At 42.1% G+C, this 23,161-nt stretch overlaps 1 protein-coding gene across 1 annotated transcript; it reads left to right on the top strand.

The window, feature by feature from the left end:
* Positions 1–13,896: 13,896 nt before the first annotated feature.
* On the top strand, positions 13,897–22,155 carry LOC142760443 (speedy protein 1-B-like). The gene is made up of 7 exons (XM_075863634.1): positions 13,897–13,913; positions 16,062–16,133; positions 17,663–17,754; positions 19,207–19,265; positions 19,565–19,647; positions 21,649–21,817; positions 21,901–22,155. Exons 1-7 carry the CDS (start codon positions 13,897–13,899, stop codon positions 22,147–22,149), a joined length of 741 nt encoding a protein of 246 aa, XP_075719749.1. The 3' UTR covers positions 22,150–22,155.
* Positions 22,156–23,161: the final 1,006 nt, after the last annotated feature.

The following is a 23,161-nucleotide window of genomic DNA, read 5'->3' as shown; positions in this document are numbered from 1 at the left end:
ACAGTCCCATAGACATAGAATTAAGGGTGACATCTGCCCCATTCAAGCTTCTCCTCACTACGGGGGATGTACAGTTACGAAGAATGGGGGTTTCAAGACCCCCGTTGTAGTGACCAGTGGTGCCCCAGTGATCAGACACATCACATATCCACATAATTGCCTATTCTGGGAATCTTCTGTTAAATAAAGTGTTATTGATTTATCTAGAAACATGTCTTTATCTTTTGTACTACTAGGGATATATAGTATAGTTGCTAACGATTTTGAAAAAGAAGGCCGCCTTTTATTTTGCTTTTAAGTTCATTGGTTTATTTAACCACTATAGAATTGGGCCTCTTTAGTCAAATTTCCATCTTTTACATGCAACTGTGAAAGTAGATAATTTCATAGACATTATTTTAACAAAAACACATCTTCAAGAAGCGAAATGTACTTATGACTTTATAAACTTTATTTATTAGTACCATAGTACTTTAACAGCTTGTGGTGCTTTCAGGCCACTTTCAGACTGGCGTAACACGTGTGCTTTTGGAGATCATGTTACAGACGCAACACCTGGACCTCCGTGTTTCAACAGAACTGGACTTAAGTTTGCATTGTGCTCTAACTCTGGTTCTGATGAAGTGCGGGAGGTTTGGGTGTTGCATCTATAATACAGGCAGTGACAGATTACCAGAGGGACGAATGGGGCGACCACCCAGTGCCCAAGTGCCTAAGTGGTTTAGGTGAGCATACGTTCTTTTATTTTTCAGGGGCGCAAAGTGGGCACTAATATTGGGGGAAGAGACATTACTCTAAGGGGGCATTAAAGGACTGGGTGGACACAAAAGGAAAAGTACTATTACTGTGTGGGGCACAAATGGTTACTATCTGGAGCACTGTATGGGGATTTTGTGTAGAGAGTGGGGAATGGGTGTAAAGTGTGCTGAAAAAGAAAGAATGGAAACCAAAAAATACCCACGGAGGGATTTGACTCAATAGTGATGATACATATCAAAGTATTAGTACGGTACATTATATCAGTCCGTGTTTGTGGCACTATGAGAAGTCCGTAGTAATAACCAAGTAAGACTTGGTGCGTTGATCAAATACACAACTGGAAGAACACTACAAAGTGGAAAAATGATCAACTTCGACACAAAATGTTGGAGTATAAAAATATATAAATTCTATTACAAACAGACATGACAGAATAAAAAGATGAGCCACACAATGAGAAGGCGTCAGCCTATGCTAGACCAAAAAGTAAATGTAATGGGCATGTTTATGCATATTTGTAGCAGGATGCAGATACAAGTGTATATCAAAGTCCAAGGAGGACAGCCAAGCGGCATGGGAAATGCATCAGATAGTTGTTAGATGTGAGATAGTAGTCAAAATGTGCAGTGATAGACAGTACAGATATATAGCTTATAGCCACATGCTAATATTACCTATACACATCAATAATGGTGCTAATGGTTATATGCTGCAAAATCCAAAGGACTGAATGACATCAAACTGCCAACATGAGATAACAGACGAGTGTAAGGAATAAGTACATACCAAAAGTCATGGTCTCGCATAGGAGGGATGCCAACACCCGACGCGCGTTTGGGCGAATGCCTTCGACTAGGGGTGGCATCATCCTAGCGGGACCTCCTCCTATATGCTACCTGGCCCATGTGTTACAGATCAAAAATCACCGGTCACAAGCGGAAGGAGGACGCCGGCGTCAGATAGGGGGTACAAAGATGGGTACAAGGATGTGGGACAGTGATGTCTGAGTTGGATGCATTCATGACTAATCTGAATGCGAATACATTAAACCTGAAATTTACCTATAAATTCCACTGCAAACAAATAGAATTTCTAGATATTAAACTTGTCAAGGATATACATGACTTTCTGCAAAGCGATGTGTATCGTAAGGAGACCTCTGTCAGATTATTGTTACACTCTTCTTCTTCCCATCCCCCACAGACTATTCAGGCAGTCCCCATTGGACAATTTCTGTGGATTAGGAGAATCTGTTCATCAGACAAATTGTTTGAAGAACAGGCAGAGGACTTAAAAAATCGTTTCCTTAACCGCAGATATAGTATGAGGTCCATTGAAAAGGCATATCACAGGGCGAAACACACTTCTAGAGATGACCTTCTCTTTCCAAAGAAAAAGACAAACACACAAACACAGGTAAGGTTTATAACCAGCTACCACTCAAGGTGGTTACAAATTAGGGACATTTTTAAACGATATTGGCCCATTTTATTGACAGACCCTACACTGGAGAGATTCATCACCAGACACCCAAGCATTACAGCAAGATGCTCTAAAAACCTGAGGGACCACCTGGTGAGGCGCCACTACAATCCAATCAAAACCAAGTATCCTTTTGGGACTGAGGGCCCGAAATGGGGCTGTAATCCTTGTGGACACTGCATTGCATGTCCAAATATAGAGAAGGCATCAACATTCACGAATGCCTCAGGTACAAAAATATACTACATCACCTATTCAATAACCTGCACCACAAATGCTGTAGTGTATTATGCGGTATGTCCCTGTCCCAAAATCTATGTTGGCCTTACATCCAGAGAATTGAAGGTCCGAGTAAGGGAACATATGTCCGACATCAAGCGAGCGACAGAAGTGGACAATTTGGAAGGTCTCAAACCAGTAGTCCGACATTTCAGATTACATCATTCCTGTGATCCATCTCAATTAAAGGTGAGAGGGATTGACCACATCATATCGGGTATGAGGGGAGGTGCTGTTAAACATAAGCTGGCACAATGCGAGACTCGTTGGATATGGACCCTTGGGACAATGTATCCACATGGCTTGAATGAATCTCTGAGCTTCGCACCGTTTCTATAACCATTGACTCCTAGCGGGTCCTGATTTTTGAATCATGCCATTAGAGATGAGCGAACTTTTCAAAAGTTCGGTTCGGCTAGTTCGCCGAATTTCACAAAAAAGTTCGATTCGGACCGAACTAGTTCGGACCGAACCTGTCACTTCCGTGCGCCGAGCATGCTACTGTCCGGGGTGCTGATAGAGTTAATGGGCTGCACTAACTCTTTCAGCAACCTTGACAGTACATGCTCGGCGCGCGGAAAATACAATTTAAATGTAATAAAAAAATAAAAATAATACGTTCATACTTACTTTCCTCCTGTCCGGCCTCCAGTGATGACGTTTCATCCCTTTCGCCGCTGCAGCCAATCACAGGCTGTAGTGGCGGTCACGCACGTCAGGATGACGCTTCATCCCACGTGACCGCCTCTGCAGCCAATCACAGGCTGCAGCGGCGACATGGATGAAACGTCATCGCTGGAGCCCGGACAGGAGGAAAGTAAGTATGAACGTATTATTATTTTTTTTGGCATGTATGTATGTTGTCATGTATGTATGTATATATGTGCATGTATGTTTGCATGTATGTTGGCATGTATGTATATATGTGCATGTGTGTATGTATATTTGCATGTATATATTTGCATGTATGTTTGCATGTATGTATGTTTACATGAATGTATGTTTGCATGTATGTATGTTTGCATGTATGTATGTTGTCATGTATGTATGCATGTATGTTGTCATGTATGTATGTATATATGTGCATGTATGTTTGTATGTATATTTGCATGTATGTATGTTTGCATGTGTGTATGTTGGCATGTATGTATGTATGTTGGCATGTATGTATATATGTGCATGTATATTTGCATGTATATATTTGCATGTATGTTTGCATGAATGTATGTATGTATGTTTGCATTTTATGTATGTATGTATGTCGTCATGTATGTATGTTGTCATGTATGTATATATGTGCATGTTTGTATGTATATTTGCATGTATATATTTGCATGTATGTATGTTTGCATTTATGTATGTTTGCATGAATGTATATTTGCATGAATGTATGTATGTTGTCATGTATGTATGTATGTTGTCATGTATGTATACATGTTTGTATGTATGTATGTATGTTTGCATGTATGTATGTATGTTGTCATGTATGTTTGCATGTTTTTTATTTTTGCATGTATGTTTGCATGTATGTTTATATATATGTGCATGTATGTAATTATGTTTGCATGTATTTATGTTTGCATGTATATTTGTGCATGATTGTATATATGTATGTATCTTTGCATGTTTGTATGTATGGTTTCATGTGTGTGTGTGTATGCATGTATGTATGATAGTTTGCATGTATGTATGTATGTATGTTTGTTTGTATAAATGTCTGTATGGCCATGTATGATACTGTCTGCTGGCGCCCTGTATCTAAGTCAACTTCGCGGCAGGCTTCTATACATGGTATAACAGTCAGTATCACACATTAAACTGAATCTAAGCTTACAACATGTTTTATTTCATTTTTTATTTTTTTTTACAGGTTTGGTGTTTGGACTACGTCGGTTTCGAGGACTACTTCGATGACGCTTTTTTTTTCTACAATAAAATGGTTAATGAGGGTTGTGTTGGGGGTGCTTTATTTCAATAAAATATTTTATCTCTATCTTTGTCTTTTTCTTTTCAAATTTTATTACTACCACTTTAGTAATGGCCGCTGTCTGAGTGACAACATCCATTACTAAGGCGAGGCTTAGTGTTAGCCGGTGCAGAGGCTAACACTAACCACCATTATTACCCCGCTATCCACCACCACCAGGGGTGCCGGGAAGAGCCAGGTACGATCCAGTACCCGACCATCTGTTGTGATGGTCGGGCTCTGGGGCGACCGCAGGCTGGTATTATGAGGCTGGGAAGGGCCAAAAACAGTGGACCTTCCCACCCTTGTAATGCTAGGCTGCTGCTGCTGTGTTGTATCTGGCTGGTTATAAAAGTGGGGGGGACCCCACGTCATTTTTTTTAAATTATTTTTTTTAAATTTTTTTATTTTTTAAAAGACATGGGGTTCCACCCAATTTATCATAACCAGCCACATACAACACAGTGTTATTAGCCTGGGAATGGACAAAACCAGTGGCCCTTCCCACCCATGTAATGCCAGACTGCTGCGGCCTTGTATATGGCTGGTTATTAAAAATGTGGGGGACCCAACGTCTATTGTTAAATTTGTTAAATTCCCAAAAAAAAAACGACGTGGGGTCCCCCCCATTTTTATAACCAGCCCGATACAACACAGCAGCAGCAGCCTAGCATTACAAGGGTGGGAAGGTCCACTGTTTTTGGCCCTTCCCAGCCTCATAATACCAGCCTACGGCCGCCCCAGTACCCGACCATCACAACAGATGGTCGGGTACTGGATCGTACCAAGCTCTTCCCGGCACCCCTGGTGGTGGTGGGTACCGGGGTAATAATGGGTGGTTAGTGCTAGCCTCTGCACCGGCTAACACTAAGTACCGCCTTAATAATGGACGCTGTCAATCAGCCAACTGCCATTATCTAGGCACTAATAAAGTTTTAAAAAAAACACAAAGACAATTCTTTTTTATTGAAATAAGAAATCCCCAAAAAAACCCTCGTTAACCATTTTATTAAAATTTAAAAAAAACGTAGATCTACGCAGTAGTCCAACGAATCGAAGATGTAGTCCAATCGGTACATCAAAATCTGCAACAACATAAAAAAACAGTTATCAATGTGAACAATAACAATACTTCTACTCACCTACACACATATATACACGCACGCACACACACACAACCATACACAAACACACACATATATACACAAACACAACAAGATATACACACACACACATAAACAGACAAACACACACACATATACACGAACTCACACATATACAAACAAAAACACACATATCCAAACACATACACACACGAACACATATACACAAACACATATACAAACAAAAACACACATACCCAAACACACATATACACAAACACATATACACAAACACACCCATATATACACACAAACACACACACACACACACACACACACATATACACAAACACACACATATACACAAACACACACACATAAACACACACACATAAACACACACCCATATACACAAACACACACATATATAAACACACACACACACAAACATCTACACACAAACATATATACAAATACACCCATATACATACACAAACACACCCATATATACACAAACACACACATAAACACACCCATATACACAAACACACATATACAAAAACACACACACAAACATCTACACACAAACATATACACATACACCCATATATACACACACATATATATACACAAACACATATGCACAAACACACCCATATATACACAAACACACATAAACACAAACACACATATAAAAACAAAAACAGACAAAGACACATACCCAAACATACACACTGTTTCTTTTAAATGCTGCTTGGGAACCCGCTCGATCCACTATATAAGGCTGCACTATAGTGCAGCATTTAAAAGAAACAGGATCCTGACCTGTCCATAGAGTTTAAGGCAGCACAGAGTATTTCAGGAGATGAGCGTGCAGATTCAGTGCTGCTGTGAACTCTGCACTTACCATTACGTAGCTCTCAGTCTGTTACCTCTCCTCCACTCCTGTCCTCAAGAACACCTTCACATGATTGGCAAGTCACCACGTAATGGTAAGAGCAGAGTTTACAGCAACACAGAGTATTTCAGGAGATGAGCGTGCGGATCTTGTGCGGGGTGGTGACTTGCCAATCATATGAAGGTGTTATTGAGGACAGGAGTGGAGGAGAGGTAACAGACTGAGAGCTACGTAATGGTAAGAGCAGAGTTCACAGCAGCACTGAATCTGCACGCTCATCTCCTGAAATACTCTGTGCTGCCTTAAACTCTGTGGACAGGTCAGGATCCTGTTTCTTTTAAATGCTGCACTGTAGCGCAGCCTTATATAGTGGATCGAGCGGGTTCCCTAGCAGCATTTAAAAGAAACAGGATCCTGACCTGTCCACAGAGTTTAAGGCAGCACAGAGTATTTCAGGAGAGGAGCACGGCCGGCCACAGGCAGCCGGTCGTTTTTCCAAGCCGTGCTCCCATTATGCACACGACCGTAAAAACACCCGTTATTGCGGGTCGTAATTACGACCCGCAATAACGGGCTCATAGACTTCTGTTACCCACGGGTACCTTCCCGTTTTCTCACGGGAAGGTGCCCGTGCCGTTAAAAAAATAGAACATGTTCTATTTTTCTATTTTACGGGCCGTGCTGCTATAAAATTTAGGGTATGTTCACACGACAGCGTCCGTAACGGCTGAAATTACGGGGATGTTTCCGTCTGAAAACATCCCCGTAATTTCAGCCGTAACGGCATGTGCAGGCGCTTGAACGCGGCGTCCATTACGGACATAATTGGCGCTGCTATTCATTGGAGTCAATGAATAACGGCTCCAATTACGGCCAAAGAAGTGACAGGTCACTTCTTTGACGCGGGCGTCTATTTACGCGCCGTCATTTGACAGCGGCGCGTAAATATACGCCTCGTGTGAACAGACAAACGTCTGCCCATTGCTTTCAATGGGCAGATGTTTGTCAGCACTATCGAGGCGCTATTTTCGGGCGTAATTCGGGGCAAAAAATCCCGAATTACATCCGTAATTAGTGCGTGTGAACACAGGGTATGTTCACACTCACTAATTACGTACGTAATTCGGGCGTTTTTGCCCCGAATTACGTCCAAAAATAGCGCCTCGATAGCGCTGACAAACATCTGCCCATTGAAAGCAATGGGCAGACGTTTGTCTGTTCACACGAGGCGTAATTTACGCGCCGCTGTCAAATGACGGCGCGTAAATAGACGCCCGCGTCAAAGAAGTGAGAAAACGGGAAGGTACCCGTGGCTAACAGAAATCTATGGGCCCGCTATTTTGGGTCGTAATTACGACCCTTAATAACGGGTGTTTTTACGGTCGTGTGCATGAGGCCCCGTAATGACGGGTGGCTACATGTGTGCACCCGTCATTACGGCAGCGTTGCTAGGCGACGTCAGTAAATAGTCACTCTTCAGGGTGCTGAAAGAGTTAACTGATCGGCAGTAAGGGCGGGTTCACACATGGCGGAATTTCACTTAAATTCCGCTGCGGACACTCCGCAGCGTTAATCCGCAGCGGAGCCGTTTCTCCATTGACTTTCACTTTAATTTAGCAGTGTTCGTTTACACGATGCGTACAATTCCGCTGCGGAGCATAGGCTGCGGAGCGGAATTTGGTGTCCGCAGCATGCTCTGTCTGTTGCGGAGCAGTGGCGGACTGGTTGCGGACTCATGGCGGAATTTCTCCATTGACTTCAATGGAGAGTCAAAATTCCGCAATGAAGTCCGCAGATCTTATGTGTGCTGCGGAGCGTATTGTTTTTACTACCATGACATTTCTTCATTCTGGCTGGACCTATGTATTTCTAGGTCTACAGCCAGACTGAGGAAGTCAATGGGGCTCCCGTAATGACGGGAGCGTTGCTAGGAGACGTCTGTAAATAGTCACTGTCCAGGGTGCTGAAAGAGTTACGCGATCGGCAGTAACTGTTTCTGCACCCGGGACAGTGACTACCGATCTCAATATACATGTATCTGTAAAAAACATATAAGTTCATACTTACCGAGAACTCCCTGCGTCTGTCTCCAGTCCGGCCTCCCAGGATGACGTTTCAGTGTAAGTGACGGCTGCAGCCAATCACAGGCCAAGCACAGGCTGCAGCGGTCACATGGACTGGAGCGTCATCCAGGGAGGTCGGGCTGGATGCCGAAAGAGGGACGCGTCACCAAGACAACGGGCGGTAAGTATGAATTTCTTTGACTTTCACTAGGGAAAGTGCTGTCCCTTCTCTCTATCCTGCACTGAATAGGGAGAAGGGAAGCACTTTTCCTGCAGTCCGCAGCGGCCAGTCCGCATCAATTTTCTGCACATTTTGTGCAGATCCGCAGCCGTAATCCGCAACCCGGATTAGGTGCGGCATTGATGCGGACAGTTGCGGAGGAATTCCGCCATGTGTGGTCATGCCCTATCTGTTTCAGCACCCTGGACAGTGACTACCGATCACAATATAGAGTACCTGTAAAAAAAAAAAGACGTTCATACTTACCGGGAACTCCCTGCTTCCTCCAGTCCGGTCTCCTGGCCGTTGCCTTGGTGACGCGTCCCTCGCGACATCCGGCCCGACATTCCTTGATGACGATGCAGCCCATGTGAGCGCTGCAGCCAAACACGGGCTGCAGAGGCCTCTGCAGCCAATCACGGGCTGCAGAGACCTCTGCAGCCAATCACAGGCTGCAGAGGCCTCTGCAGCCAATCACAGGCTGCCGCGTCAGAAAAGAAGGTCGGACTGGAGGAAGAAGAGAGACTCGTCCGCAAGACAACGACCAGGTACGTATGAAATGCTTTTTATTTTATTTTTAATCAGCAGCCTCTTTTCTCTATCAGTGATTGATAGAGACAAGTGGCTGCCGATTTGTATAATATTTTTGACCGGGTTCGGTCAAAACGGGTTCGGCCAAACCCGGTGAAGTTCGGATTCGCTGCGAACCGAACTTTTCCGGAAGTTCGGACCGAAACCGGGTTCGGTTGTCCCGGTTCGCTCATCTCTACATGCCATGTATTGTATTTTTCATGTTGTTGATAACCCTCTCCCTGTCTTCCTTTTCCCTTTACAGGACTGGATACATATAGCCCTATAAAGGATTTATTGAGTTGACTCAATAGGAAGAACGCAAGAAGAAACCGGACGCTATTTGAATACTGCTACCGTATACAGACGTGTCCTTTGCTTCAATATTCTTGTTTCTCCCTAAGCAGTCATACATACACTACTGTTCAAAAGTTCAGGGTCACTTAGAAATTTCCTTATTTTTGCAAGAAAAGCACAGTTTTTTTCAATGAAAATAACATTAAATTAATCAGAAATACACTCTATACATTGTTAATGTACTAAATGACTATTCTAGCTGCAAACGTCTGGTTTTTAATGCAATATCTACATAGGTGTAGAGAGGCCCATTTCCAGCAACCATCACTCCAGTGTTCTAATGGTACATTGTGTTTGCTAACTGTGTTAGAAGGCTAATAGATGATTTGAAAACACTTGAAAACCCTTGTGCAATTATGTTAGCACCGCTGTAAACAGTTTTGCTGTTTAGAGGAGCTATAAAACTGACCTTCCTTTGAGCTAGTTGAGAATCTGGAGCATTACATTTGTGGGTTCGATTAAACTCTCAAAATAGCTAGAAAAAGAGAGCTTTCATGTGAAACTCGACAGTCTATTCTTGTTCTTAGAAATGAAGGCTATTCCATGCGAGAAATTGCCAAGAAACTGAAGATTTCCTACAACGGTGTGTACTACTCCTTTCAGAGGACAGCACAAACAGGCTCTAACCAGAGTAGAAAGAGAAGTGGGAGGCCCCGCTGCACAATTGAGCAACAAGACAAGTACATTAGAGTGTCTTGTTTGAGAAATAGACGCCTCACAGGTCCTTAACTGGCAGCTTCATTAAATAGTACCCGCAAAACGCCAGTGTCAACATCTACAATGAAGAGGCGAATCCGGGATGCTGGCCTTCAGGGCAGAGTGGCAAAGAAAAAGCCATATCTGAGACTGGCTAATAAAAGGAAAAGATTAATATGGGCAAAAGCACACAGACATTGGACAGAGGAAGATTGGAAAAAAGTGTTATGGACAGACGAATCGAAGTTTGAGGTGTTTGGATCACACAGAAGAACATTTGATTGACGCAGAACAACTGAAAAGATGCTGGAAGAGCGCCTGACGCCATCTGTCAAGCATGGCGGAGGTAATGTGATGGCCTGGGGTTGCTTTGGTGCTGGTAAAGTGGGAGATTTGTACAAGGTAAAAGGGATTTTGAATAAGGAAGGCTATCACTCCATTTTGCAACGCCATGCCATACCCTGTGGACAGCGCTTGATTGGAGCCAATGACCCAAAGCACACCTCCAAATTATGCAAGAACTATTAAGGGAAGAAGTAGGCAGCTGGTATACTATCTGTAATGGAGTGGCCAGCGCAGTCACCAGATCTCAACCCCATAGAGCTGTTGTGGGAGCAGCTTGACCGTATGGTACGCAAGAAGTGCCCATCAAGCCAATCCAACTTGTGGGAGGGGCTTCTGAAAGCATGAGGTGAAATTTCTCCTGATTACCTCAGCAAATTAACAGCTAGAATGCCAGAGGTCTGCAATGCTGTAATTGCTGCAAATTGAGCATTCTTTGACGAAACCAAAGTTTGAAGGAGAAAATTATTATTTGAAATAAAAATCATTATTTCTAACCTTGTCAATGTCTTGACTATATTTTCTAGTCATTTTGCAACTCATTTGATAAATATAAGTGTGAGTTTTCATGGAAAACACAAAATTGTCTGGGTGACCCGAAACGTTTGAACGGTAGTGTATATGAGTGATATACTTATTAATTTTGTATCATATTAGTGTTTTGATTCTTGCCCTCTCTTCCCAACCTTTTCCCAGCTCTCCTCCCAGCCCTTCCTTTTCCCTTTCCACCCTCCCTTCTTTTATTTTCCTTTTTTCCGTTTCCCACACCATGCATGTAATTCATACTCACGTTGTTATATATGCAAACATGTCGTTTGCATTTTTTATTTACAGAGCACATATGTGTTTTCATGTCACGTCTCATTTTTATATATACACATATATAAAATTGTTCACATTGAACAGACATACACTCCATGGATTATGATCCTATTTCTGGTTCTAAATATGTTCCCTCCATACACACATTTACTTTTATCCCATCCATAGCGTGTTTACCAATATATCCATTCACTCACATGCCCTGAAACCCCCCCCCCCCCCCTCCCTCTGTCTTCTTTCTATGGTCGGTTGTCTTTTTCGTTCATCTTTCACTTGTTTATTGTTTGATTTTGGCTTTTTAATTTCGTCACACATCGGTCCCCTAGTTATTGCTTTCATCCTGGACCGTCTCCCTTCTCTTTCTTCACATGCTTTTTTTATTCTCACTACATATTCACACCATGTGCACCTTCACCATTTTCTGTTTCAGCATTTTGCTATATACATTGGCTTGATCACCATCATCATCCCTTACTGTAGGACATTCCCCACTTTTCTTCAAAACATTATATGCATACACATAACAATGTTTACAACATGTCTAGATAGTATCACACTCATGTCCACTCTGTTCTCTGCTTCCTGGTTACGCATTAGGTACCTGCTACAATCCCATCTGATGTTTTGTGAGTACGTCACATATACTTTCCTTTTTTCCTGATCTGACTTACTGGACTCAGCGGTGGGCGGGTGCGCAGATGGGGGGGAGTGGCTTACGCACCTTCCGTCCGCTGTCTGTGTCCAGACATCGCTGTCCTACATCCTCCCTGATAATGCGGCTTCCGGAAGTGGGGCGGCGGCCATCTTTGTACCCCCTATCTGACGCCGGCGTCCTCCTTCCGCTTGTGACCGGTGATTTTTGATCTGTAACACATGGGCCAGGTAGGATATAGGAGGGGGTCCCGCTAGGATGATGCCACCCCCAGACGAAGGCATTCGCCGAAACGCGCGTTGGGTGTTGGCGTCCCTCCTATGCGAGACCATGACTTTTGGTATGTACTTATTCCTTACACTCGTCTGTTATCTCATGTTGGCAGTTTGATGTCATTCAGTCCTTTGGATTTTGCAGCATATAACCATTAGCCCCATTATTGATGTGTATAGGTAATATTAGCATGTGGCTATAAGTTATATATCTGTACTGTATATCACTGCACATTTTGACTACTATCTCACATCTAACAACTATCTGATGCATTTCCCATGCGGCTTGGCTGTCCCCCTTGGACTTTGATATACATTTGTGTCTGCATCCTGCTACAAATATGCATAAACATGTCCATTACATTTACTTTTTGGTCTAGCATAGGCTGACGCCTTCTCATTGTGTGACTCATCTTTTTAGTCTGTCATGTCTATTTGTAATAAAATGTATATATTTTTATACTCCAACATTTTGTGCCGAAGTTGATAATTTTTCCACTTTGTAGTGTTCTTCTGGAAAAGAACCAAAGATGTCAGTGTGTCGAAATGCAGACAAGTCATGGCTATGAGAAGTCGTCTTGGCGGTCTTGGCTAGGTGAAGAATAGAAAAAGGAAAAGTGACCTACACTGTACATAAAATTAGTGCCAAACAGCCACAATTATATCTAAAAAAAAATATATCATCTTTTATGCTGCAGTCAAAACAATCATTAAAACCAATGATGAGTCTCGCAAGAATCGGCATCACAGGAGCACACTAACTAGACTCCTAAGTTAGTTCAAACCCCTGACCAGTTCCTTAAATAATTCCAGACCCCAGACAAGACCCCTAAATCAAACCCAAAATTAATAAGACCCCAGATTAGACTAAAGGAAATTAACTCAGACTGCTCTATTTACTTACTGTTCCTCGCTGGCTTCTCTGCTTTTTGGGCTCCGCTGCACGCATGGTCCTGATGCCAGCCAGCACAAGGACCTTGTATGTACCGCAACACACAACATCCTGGCGGTGACTAACATCAAGACCCTGTGTGGCGGGCTGTGAATAAATGCAATATATCTTATGCATGACTTTCATCTGAATGGACTCCATGTAATAATGTAACACTACATTTCTCTACCTATGCAACCAGTATACTAATAGTTATGTCACTGTACATAGAGATCAGGACAATACACAGTATATAGAGAATTTATATCATAGAAATATATATGGCTATGAATGTATGACATATGGGGGCACATGTATGACAACAATGCCAGTCAATTTCTTGTAAATCTGAATAGAAATGATAAGATCACATTATAAAGCTTCTGGTCCTCAGTTTTTGCACATTTTACCCACGTCCAACAGATTTTTGGATTTGAGGATGCGTCAAATTTATGAGAGGTCTGCAAGATGTTAAATGGTAAAGATGACATCCTCCGCCAGGTCAGACATCAGTCAACATGCTTCTAACTCTAGCACCTACACCAAAGTTACATACATTATATATCAATTTTATATTAAAACGCACCATGACATTATTTCAGTGTACTTTCCCTTTAAACTTGCTGAGGCATGAATCATCATGGCAAGTGCCGCAAACAACAACAACCAATAGAATCGCACGATTTGAATTTAAAGATAGAGAAAAATCATCAGTTGGTGCCAGTCTGCGATTGCTCTTTTCAGAGATAAGACAGGCTCCATTTTGTTCTTCAAAGCGACTTGACAAACGTTTATTTTTATCGGAGGAGAAGACACTACTGCGTATCTGCGTCTTCTGAGAGACAACACCAACTGTCTTCAAGACTTCACAGGTAAAGTGCCGCCATTTACTAACCATAATGACTGATCCACGTCATCCCAGACACAGACACAGATGCTTCTTCCACTACTGAAATGGATTGTATTTTATTAATAAACTCAAAGGTTTTCACCTAAATACTCAAAATCTGGATAAACTAAGGAGACAAGAGTAAAATAACCCGACGTATCATCTCCTTCCTCAGATCTTTCTGATGGATCCCAAGCTGTAGGACCGTATGCTTATTATTATTCTGTATTTAGAGAGGTTTCCATTCTAGAAAATGATATCAATAGGATTTTCCACCATATTCTGATCAGTCTGCCAGGAACATCACCCCATGTCTTCACTTTTACCCTTCGTAGTGGCAATCCCCCCCCCCCCCTGGTGTGCAGGGAACTACAACATAGTCTGATTAATTGATTACACAATGCTGTCTCTTCATTCTCAGGATCGCAGGGGTCCCGGAGATCAGACCCCACTGATCAGAATGTTATGTCATATCCTAGTAATATGCCATAACACTCAATTATGAGTAAAACCCTTTAATATTCATAGTATATACATTTTATACCTCAGTGCAGCTGTCCTGTGATTCTTCTTTTTTTATTTTCAACCAAGTTTTAAAATGGGTCCGGGGATATGGATAATGTAAGAGGGATGTTTATTGTGTTTTTCCTATAATATATATATATGTATGTATATAATATTTAGTATGTGTGTAGTAACATATCTTATAATGCAGAGGCATAACTTGAAGCTCCTGGTCTCTAATGTAAAATCTGTAACAGGGCCCTCTCTATACCATGTGTCATCTATAATACTGGTGTCTTCTTATGGAAGAGGGGATTTTGGGCCCCCTATGGCAGTAGATCCTGGGTGTGACTGCTACCTCTGCACCCTCTATAGCTACGCCCCAGTTATAATGTCAGTCCAGCGCACATATTACATGTTTATATTAATATACGTTTTTGTACTGTGACTGTGTGGCACGGAAGCGGTTAAAGGAGGGATATATCCTGCTAGGGGTGGGTCTGTCCAAGATAAATTTAGGTGGGCCATGGGTCCTATAGGCATAGAGGGCACCCGCCCCACTGAACGTTTTTTGGGTAGTTTTTAGGGTGGTCTTGCACATCCTCCCCTTCTGGGTTTATAAGGCGAGGGCGGGCAGTCATCTTCCTCTTTTGGCCGTTACTTGGCCCACCCTCCTTTCCTATTTGTTTTGTGTTGAACCTAATTTTTCTTTAAAAAAAAAAAACAGAAAAGAAAAGAGAAATATATATATAAAAATAATTAATTATACAAAATGTTTTAAATAAGAGACAAAAAAAAAAGATAAATAAATAATCTATATATATTTGTCTCTGAAGTACTATGTGTATTTTATACGGAATTATACTTTCTACAATTGTCATGTTGTTTAGCGACTCCAAGTTTGTAAAAGGAATTGTCGTTTTTCTGGTCATGAGGCATTTGATTCGTTTGTAAACTCATGCCACAGCAGGCGGTAATTTGATATTAAAAGAATTGACCTACATGCCCTTCCTTAGGCGGGCTGGCATACGGGTATAATAGGAAAACAGTTTATTTTAAAAAAATACTTAAATAATAAATAATTAATAAAGCTGTGGACGACCCTCGTGTCAACCCACGTTTAAAAGTTTAGTTGTGTGTCGTTCAAATTACTTGTATGGTTTATGTATAATCCCCCCCAGCCTGTACATGGTATTGGTATGCGCACAGTCAGTCACATTGCCAAATATTCATGGTAATATTCTCTTCTCTTTAAGTTTCCCAGGAAGAGGAGAAGAGATGGCGAGGAAGAGGAAGAGAGAGATGGTCACTCTTCATGTGGACGAGACGTCAGTACAAGATTTTATATCACTGCAGTCACTACATATCAAATCCATACTAAGGGTATGTTCACACGGCAGCATCCGTAACGGCCAAAATTACGGGGCTGTTTCCAGGAGAAAACAGCCCCGTCATTTCAGCCGTAACGGCATGTGCAGGCGCTTGAACGCCGCGTCCATTACGGACGTAACTGGAGCTGGTTTTCCATGGAGTCCATGGAAAACTGCTCCATTTACGTCTGAAGAAGTGACATGACACTTCTTTGGCGCGGGCATCTATTTACGTGCCGTCTTTTGACAGCGACGCGTAAATATAAGCCTCGTGTGAACAGACAAACGTCAGCCCATTGCTTTCAATGGGCAGATGTTTGTCAACGCTTTCAAGCCGTAATTTCGGACGTAATTCGGGGGTTAAAATGCCCGAATTACGTCCGTAAATAGGCCGTGTTACAAACCATTACAAATCTAATCTATCAGCTTCTTATTAACCTCTTCACCCATGAGAATAAACGTCCTATAAGGGTGACGCGTCCTTCTACCAAGGCCATACAAAGCTTAAAGGGAATGTGTCGCTAGACATTTTTTTTTTTTTTTTAGTTAAACAGTTAGTATATAAATGATTACACATTGTTCTAATTTTTTTTATTTTTTCACAAGTCTGAAAATATTATAAATTATATTCTAATTTATAACATTTCCATGTGCTGGTAACTAGAGGGAGCAATTCCCAAAATTGCAGCATTGGCATGTGGTAAAGCAACCTCTTTGCCTTATGCTGCAAAATTGGAGAAGACACACTCTCTCTAGTAAAGCTAATTTGCATATATATAAAATAGGTCATAACTTGGCCAAAAATGAACGTTTAAAAAAACAAACAAAACGTTACTGTTATCTACATTGCAGCGCCGATCACATGCAATAGGAGATAGGAATTTGAGAATCTGGTGACAGAGCCTCTTTAAACATGGATTTTACTAAGATTTCCCTGTCATTTATTCATTTCATTTTTAATTCATTGTAAACTTATTAACACATAATTGTCTGTATTTTATATTTTTACATTGGACTGCTGACTGTAATATCTATTTCTTCGCCAAACATGGACTCCTTGGATTGCTTTTCAGGGTTCTGACTCCTATAAAGACATTATACAAGAGCTGAGTACTGCGCGGCAGCCTGAGTAGCGCTCTTTACTTTGAGGGATGTCATGGTGGGACACCCCACTCACTTTAATCTGCTCCTCACCCTCCTCTATTTCTTTTTTTTTTGTAACTTTCTCTTCATTCTCTGTACTCTTATGCGGCTGTTGAATCCGTCCTCTTCGTAGGGGGCCTGGAGTCATGTAGACTACTCTCCTGCGTGGGAATATTGCCTTTCACCTCAGTTCTTTATATGTACGCTGCATTTATACTTTCTGTACTCTTATGTAATTCTGTACCCCAAATGTTTTACAAAATGGACCTTTTCGATCATGAAAATAAAGATTTTATATTTTTACATTGGACTGCTGACTGTAATATCTATTTCTTCTATCACAGATCGCTGACCTACATGATAGACGAGTGCCGGAAGAGGAGGAAGGAGCATACCCTGCAGCCAGAAGAACGGACTGCTTTCTACAATCTCCTCGGTAAGAGTCACTGCACCTTCCAATGATTCTGACCAGACACAACGAGGGGGATTTATTAGGACTGACGTTTCATACCCCGGTCTTAGTAAACAGTTCGCTGGATTAGGATGCGACACATTTAATAAGAAGCGAATGCCTCATAATAATTTTGCCGCATCTTTCAGCTGGCCGTTCACCACAATCGTGGCGTAACAATTGCACTCACAGGGTGTGTGAACGTGACCGCAGCCCTATCCCTTTTCTCCCAGGATCGGACATAAGATAACAAATATATATATGCTCACCGTTCCTCTTCTCCCTATGACCTCTCAGCATGCTGCGGCTCATACAACATACAGGGCCATATATGTGATGCAGCACTCAACTACCTCAGTGCTGCGTCACATACAACGCTCTGCGCCAGTGCCTTGTATGAGCTGTGGTCCGCAGGGAGAGCCTAAGGTGACCCAGAGGGGAGAAGCGACGTGGAGCGTTGAGGCGAGTACATTTTTATTTTATTATTTTGATGTATTGTCCGATAGGAGGGGAGGGGGAATTTGATCACACAAAGTGAAATCTTCTGCTGTAATTTACATTTGTTCTCATGTACAAACATATGACAATTTATTCTAAAAATAAGCCATCAATATTTTATCAGTGGGGGTCTGGCTCCTGGCACCCCTATAGTAAGCAAAGTAAAGGAGCTGCAGTGTTCCAGAGAGTGTTAGGCTGGGTTCACACGACCTATTTTCAGACGTAATGGAGGCGTTTTACGCCTCGAATTATGTCTGAAAAAACGCCTCCAATACGTCGGCAAACAACTGCCCATTACTTTCAATGGACTTTACGATGTACTGTGCCGACGACCTGTCATTTTACGCGTCGCTGTCAAAAGACGACTCGTAAAATTACAGCCTCGTCTAAAGAAGTGCACTTCGTGGGACGTTATTGGAGCCGTTTTCTCATAGACTCCAATGAAAAAAGCTCCAAAAACGGCTGTAAAAAATGCTGCGAAAAACGCTGCTAAAAACGCGAGTTGCTCAAAAAAACATCTGAAAATGAGGGGCTGTTTTCCCTTCAAAATCTTATCGCCGGGTGCCGGTGGGAAGAGAGGGAGCTCCCTCCCTCTCTCCAAAACCACTCAGATGCTGCGCACGCTATTTAGCGCCACATCTGAGGGGTTAAACGGGTGAGATCTATACTAATATCGATCTCACACATTCGAGCAGGGTTGCCCCAGCTCTCAGCTACATCTGGCAGCTGAGAGCAGGGAGATTTAACGGCTCCTTGATATGTTTATTTATCCTGATGCAGCGCAGTGAAACGGCTATTGCATCAGAATAAAGCCCACTAATGACCGCCGTGAAAAGGCTAATCGGCGGTCATTAAGGGGTTAAGCATTTACTTAACCTTTAATTCTTTGTATATAAACTATTTTGGATTTAAAGAATTTGAAATGAACTTTTTTCGTAGATGATGAGCACATCCAGCTGTTTTTGGCCAAGGACATCTGTTTGAGGATTTCGGACAAGGTAATTTTATAATGACAAAACAAATAGACAATCAGCCAGATATAGACATGACTGACAAGAAAGATCAGATTTGAATAAAAGGGTTTATGTGGCATTAAGAGATATTCTACTTTACATCTACATCCTTGGTAAGATAATAATATTAGATTCAGAACAATGAGGATAAACCTGTGACTTATGTGTTAGGATTATGGACCGATATTAATAAACATATAAATAGAATCACCACATAAAGATAAGACATAAGAAGAGACCATTTCTCTATCTCCAAATTCTAACTTCTTGTCTTCTTCCACTAGTATCTGCTGGCCATGGTCCTCGTGTATTTCAAGAGAGCCGGACTGCATACCGAGGAATACAGAGAGAATTTCTTTGCATCTCTGTGAGTATATTCACGTATCACATGTTTGAAGGAATACTCTCAAGTAGTTGTGGATCATGTGCTTTCAGGGTCACCATCAGGGCAGTACAGCTGGTACGGCAGTCAGGGGCCTGGCCACAATGCTGAAAAAAAGGGGTCTGCACGCTTCTTAGTAACTGTAAACATTTCCATCAGGGCCCCAGCGTTAGTTACTTGGAGAAAGGAACGGACCCTTCCGTTCCTTCCTTGGAAGTAACTGTAACACTGGGACCCCGAGAGGACAGTAGGGGAAGCTGCTGCATGAGAAGCATGAAAGCAGCTCCGTGTGGAGAGAGCCGCCCACCAGACATTTAAAAATTGTCTTATTTGTGCCGCAATTACAAAAATTACATTAAAAAAATAATGGAACAAAGCATGAAAAAAACTGTGCTTTTAGGCTATATTTTCACAGTGCAATTAAATCAAGTTTTTGCTGAGATTTTGCAAAAAATTGAATTTGAGTGCACTGTGTGAATAGACCCTAAAGGCCGTTTTACCGGCAGATAATCGGAAGGTGCAGCCAGCGCTTTTCAACGAGACATCGTTAATTAAGGCCCGTTTGCTCCTGTCACACGGAGCTATGGATGGAGACGAGTGGTCGTTACTCGGATCCCTCGTCCCCATACGTTATTATCATTTACACAGGGAGATGTGCTGCTGACAATGATATTTCACTTTTTTAAAACGATACGACCAGCAGATGATCGTTCATCTTGTGTTCGCTGCCCTGTTTAAACGGGGCAATTATCGGCAACGAGCGTTATATGAATGCCTATGTCTCCTATTTTTGGTGCTGTTGCACACTGAAAATCCACTACAAATTACAATACAATTTATGTGAATGGGGTTTTCAAATCCGCATTCACATGCAGCAGAAAAAAATCTGCATGGGCTTTAGGGCAGTCTGCTGATTGTTAAATCAGCAGCATGCCTATTATGTTGCAAAATTGGCACGCATTTCACCCTTTACAATGCAAAGGGTTAATTTGCTGCGAATGCTTAGCAAAATCTGTAAAGGTAAATTCACACGTAGCATAAACACTACGGATTTTCCACAATGGATTTCATTTTGGAAAATCCGTAGTGTAATACAGTAGCAGCAGAGTGGATGAGATTTGTACAAATCTCATCCATGCGCTGACTAAATATACAGAAAAACAGTTCATAAATTGACCTGTGGTGCGTTTTTTTAATCCGCAGCATGTCAATCTATGCTTTGGAATCGCTGCTTTTCTGTTGCGAGTTTTCCCAATTGGATTTAATGGGGAGGTAAAACCCGCAACAAATAGCAGATGTTGCAATTTTTGTGGTGAAAAAGCTGCAATGTCAGGGGCTTCCCAATGCCGGAGTCCCCAGGCAGAGCATCACAAGCAGTCTGCCCATGGACTTTGGCCCAGGTAAAGCCCCTGACGTCTCTGTTCATTTATGGACAGTGACTTCAGGAGTTTCCCCAGGGCCGTTCCCCAGGCGACGTATCCCATTGTGTGCCACATGTTTTGGCTGAATTCAATAAAATCCAGAGTATCAACTGGTCACTGACTGCTTCATGGTTTCGTTCTCTATAACTTGAACAAAATCAGTTACTGCATATAACATACAAACGTGAGCGCCCCACTTTCCGTTACCCACCCACGGTAATGAAGGGGGGACCCAATATCTTTGGCTGTATGGGGCCCAGAAATTCCTGATTGCGGCCCTGTTCGCTTTACATTAGCTTTATCCCTTATAGGTTACAAAACAATTATGGTCATGTTTTAGCAGTAAAATAAAAATATTTTAACATTTTAATATCCAAAAGACAAAATATTAAACCTATAGATTACACTATGTAGCCTTCTGACTTTGGGGGGAGGGGTCATTCTAACATCCTTGGACACCATCGCTATCATTTATAGTAACACAAGTTTCCTTTACATTGAGATATAGATGTATACAGTGCACTGCTCTTCCATGTGTCATTAATAAATTATTACTTTTTTTAAGATTTCTAGCGAACCAGTTTGAGGAGGACGAGGACTTCAGAGACGAGATCTACGCGTGGGCCTTAGGAAGTGACTGGGAAGTGAAGACAGAAGAGCTACATCACCAACGCGACCAGTTGCTCCGCCGGATGGACTTTAGAGCGTGGGTGGCCCGGACCACATGTGATCTGGTCAGTAATAGAAAACAGTGCCGTCTTTCATTAAGAGTCTGTGATGAGAAGCCAATTTTACCTCATTTACTATTCCATTTTAGATCATGGCACAAGACCCTTTCCACTGGGCATGGATGAGAAACAGGCAAATCCATCACAGCTGGGCCATACGTGCGTCAAGGAGAAATAAAGAGGAGTTTTACACCCGAGGCCCATGGAAGAGCGCGCTGTCCTGTGCCCGTTGTAGAAACATCATTTTGCATCCGTGCATGTGGAAAGTGGAAGGAAACATCATTAGCCGGATAGACACAGCAGTGGACCCGGAGACACCGATTGAGGTCCCTGACTAACAATAACGCTGGTAAGTAAAGTGTTGGTGTTATAAAGAAGTAGGTAGGAAAAAATGATCACAAAAGTGCGAAGTAAAATTCAGTAATGGATCTTCTAATCCACATGTTGATGAACAATTTCTCTTGTACCTCTATTCTCACCCAGGAGGTTCTGCTGCCTGATCCACAAGAGAGAGGAAGACCATGATAGATGACCAAACATGAGGAGCAGGTAACGTATAACACATGCATGCACGTACACAAAAACACATAATAAATACATACACACTAATACTTACACACACACATATAGAACTATACACAATCATACTCACTGACACACTGTACATAGTAACACAGTCACTTTTTACATTTTCTGGCTCTATTCCTTGTATGGGGGAATCCACAGATACACATGTATACTGTACACGCGCACATACGTTATATAGCGTTAACCTCTCTTAGTATGCCAGAGGAAGGACAGTACAGCGGCCATGGTTTCCCTGCAGGTTTCCTCCACTGGGGGTTTTGCCTGTCCTGAGTGTCGCTCTACGCTCTTTGTGAGTGATGGGAGGTAACACACAATCACAACACACACACATACACACAACAATAAAATTCACATAGTTTAACACTCCTTACGTTGTCTGAGTCATTTCTTGTATGAAAGTGACATATGGTGGTCTGTGTGATGGGTTTGTGATAATGTCCTCCCTTCTGATCGCACTGGAGAAATTTACTGACACTATGTGAGGGACGTCCGCTCATCATCGACATTCAGGAGAGGCATCAGCAGAAGTCTACAGGAAAGAAGACATTTACAAATCAATAAAGAAATGCATTTATTGGATGTAAGGTTCATGGGTGGGCGTTAGTTAAATTGTAAAATTGTAAATTTAAACGACTATCTAAATAGTCTTCATTAAAAATGTTCTACCATTTTGTTGCTCTAGAGTCTGTGCAATTCCTATACATAGCTGGCTGTGCAGCTGCTTTTGTCATAGATCTGACAGCTCACTGCTTGCTCGGGACT

Source organism: Rhinoderma darwinii, chromosome 4 (assembly GCF_050947455.1).
Source record: "Rhinoderma darwinii isolate aRhiDar2 chromosome 4, aRhiDar2.hap1, whole genome shotgun sequence".
NCBI lineage: Eukaryota > Metazoa > Chordata > Amphibia > Anura > Rhinodermatidae > Rhinoderma > Rhinoderma darwinii.
Note: the sequence above shows the minus strand (reverse complement) of the source record. Positions and strands in the feature narration are given on the sequence as shown.

Coding starts and splice junctions, on each gene's coding strand:
- LOC142760443 (XM_075863634.1), top strand. Junction 17,755..19,206: donor TGCTTTCTACAATCTCCTCG/GTAAGAGTCACT, acceptor CTTTTTTCGTAG/ATGATGAGCACATCCAGCTG. Junction 19,648..21,648: donor GAGAATTTCTTTGCATCTCT/GTGAGTATATTC, acceptor ACTTTTTTTAAG/ATTTCTAGCGAACCAGTTTG.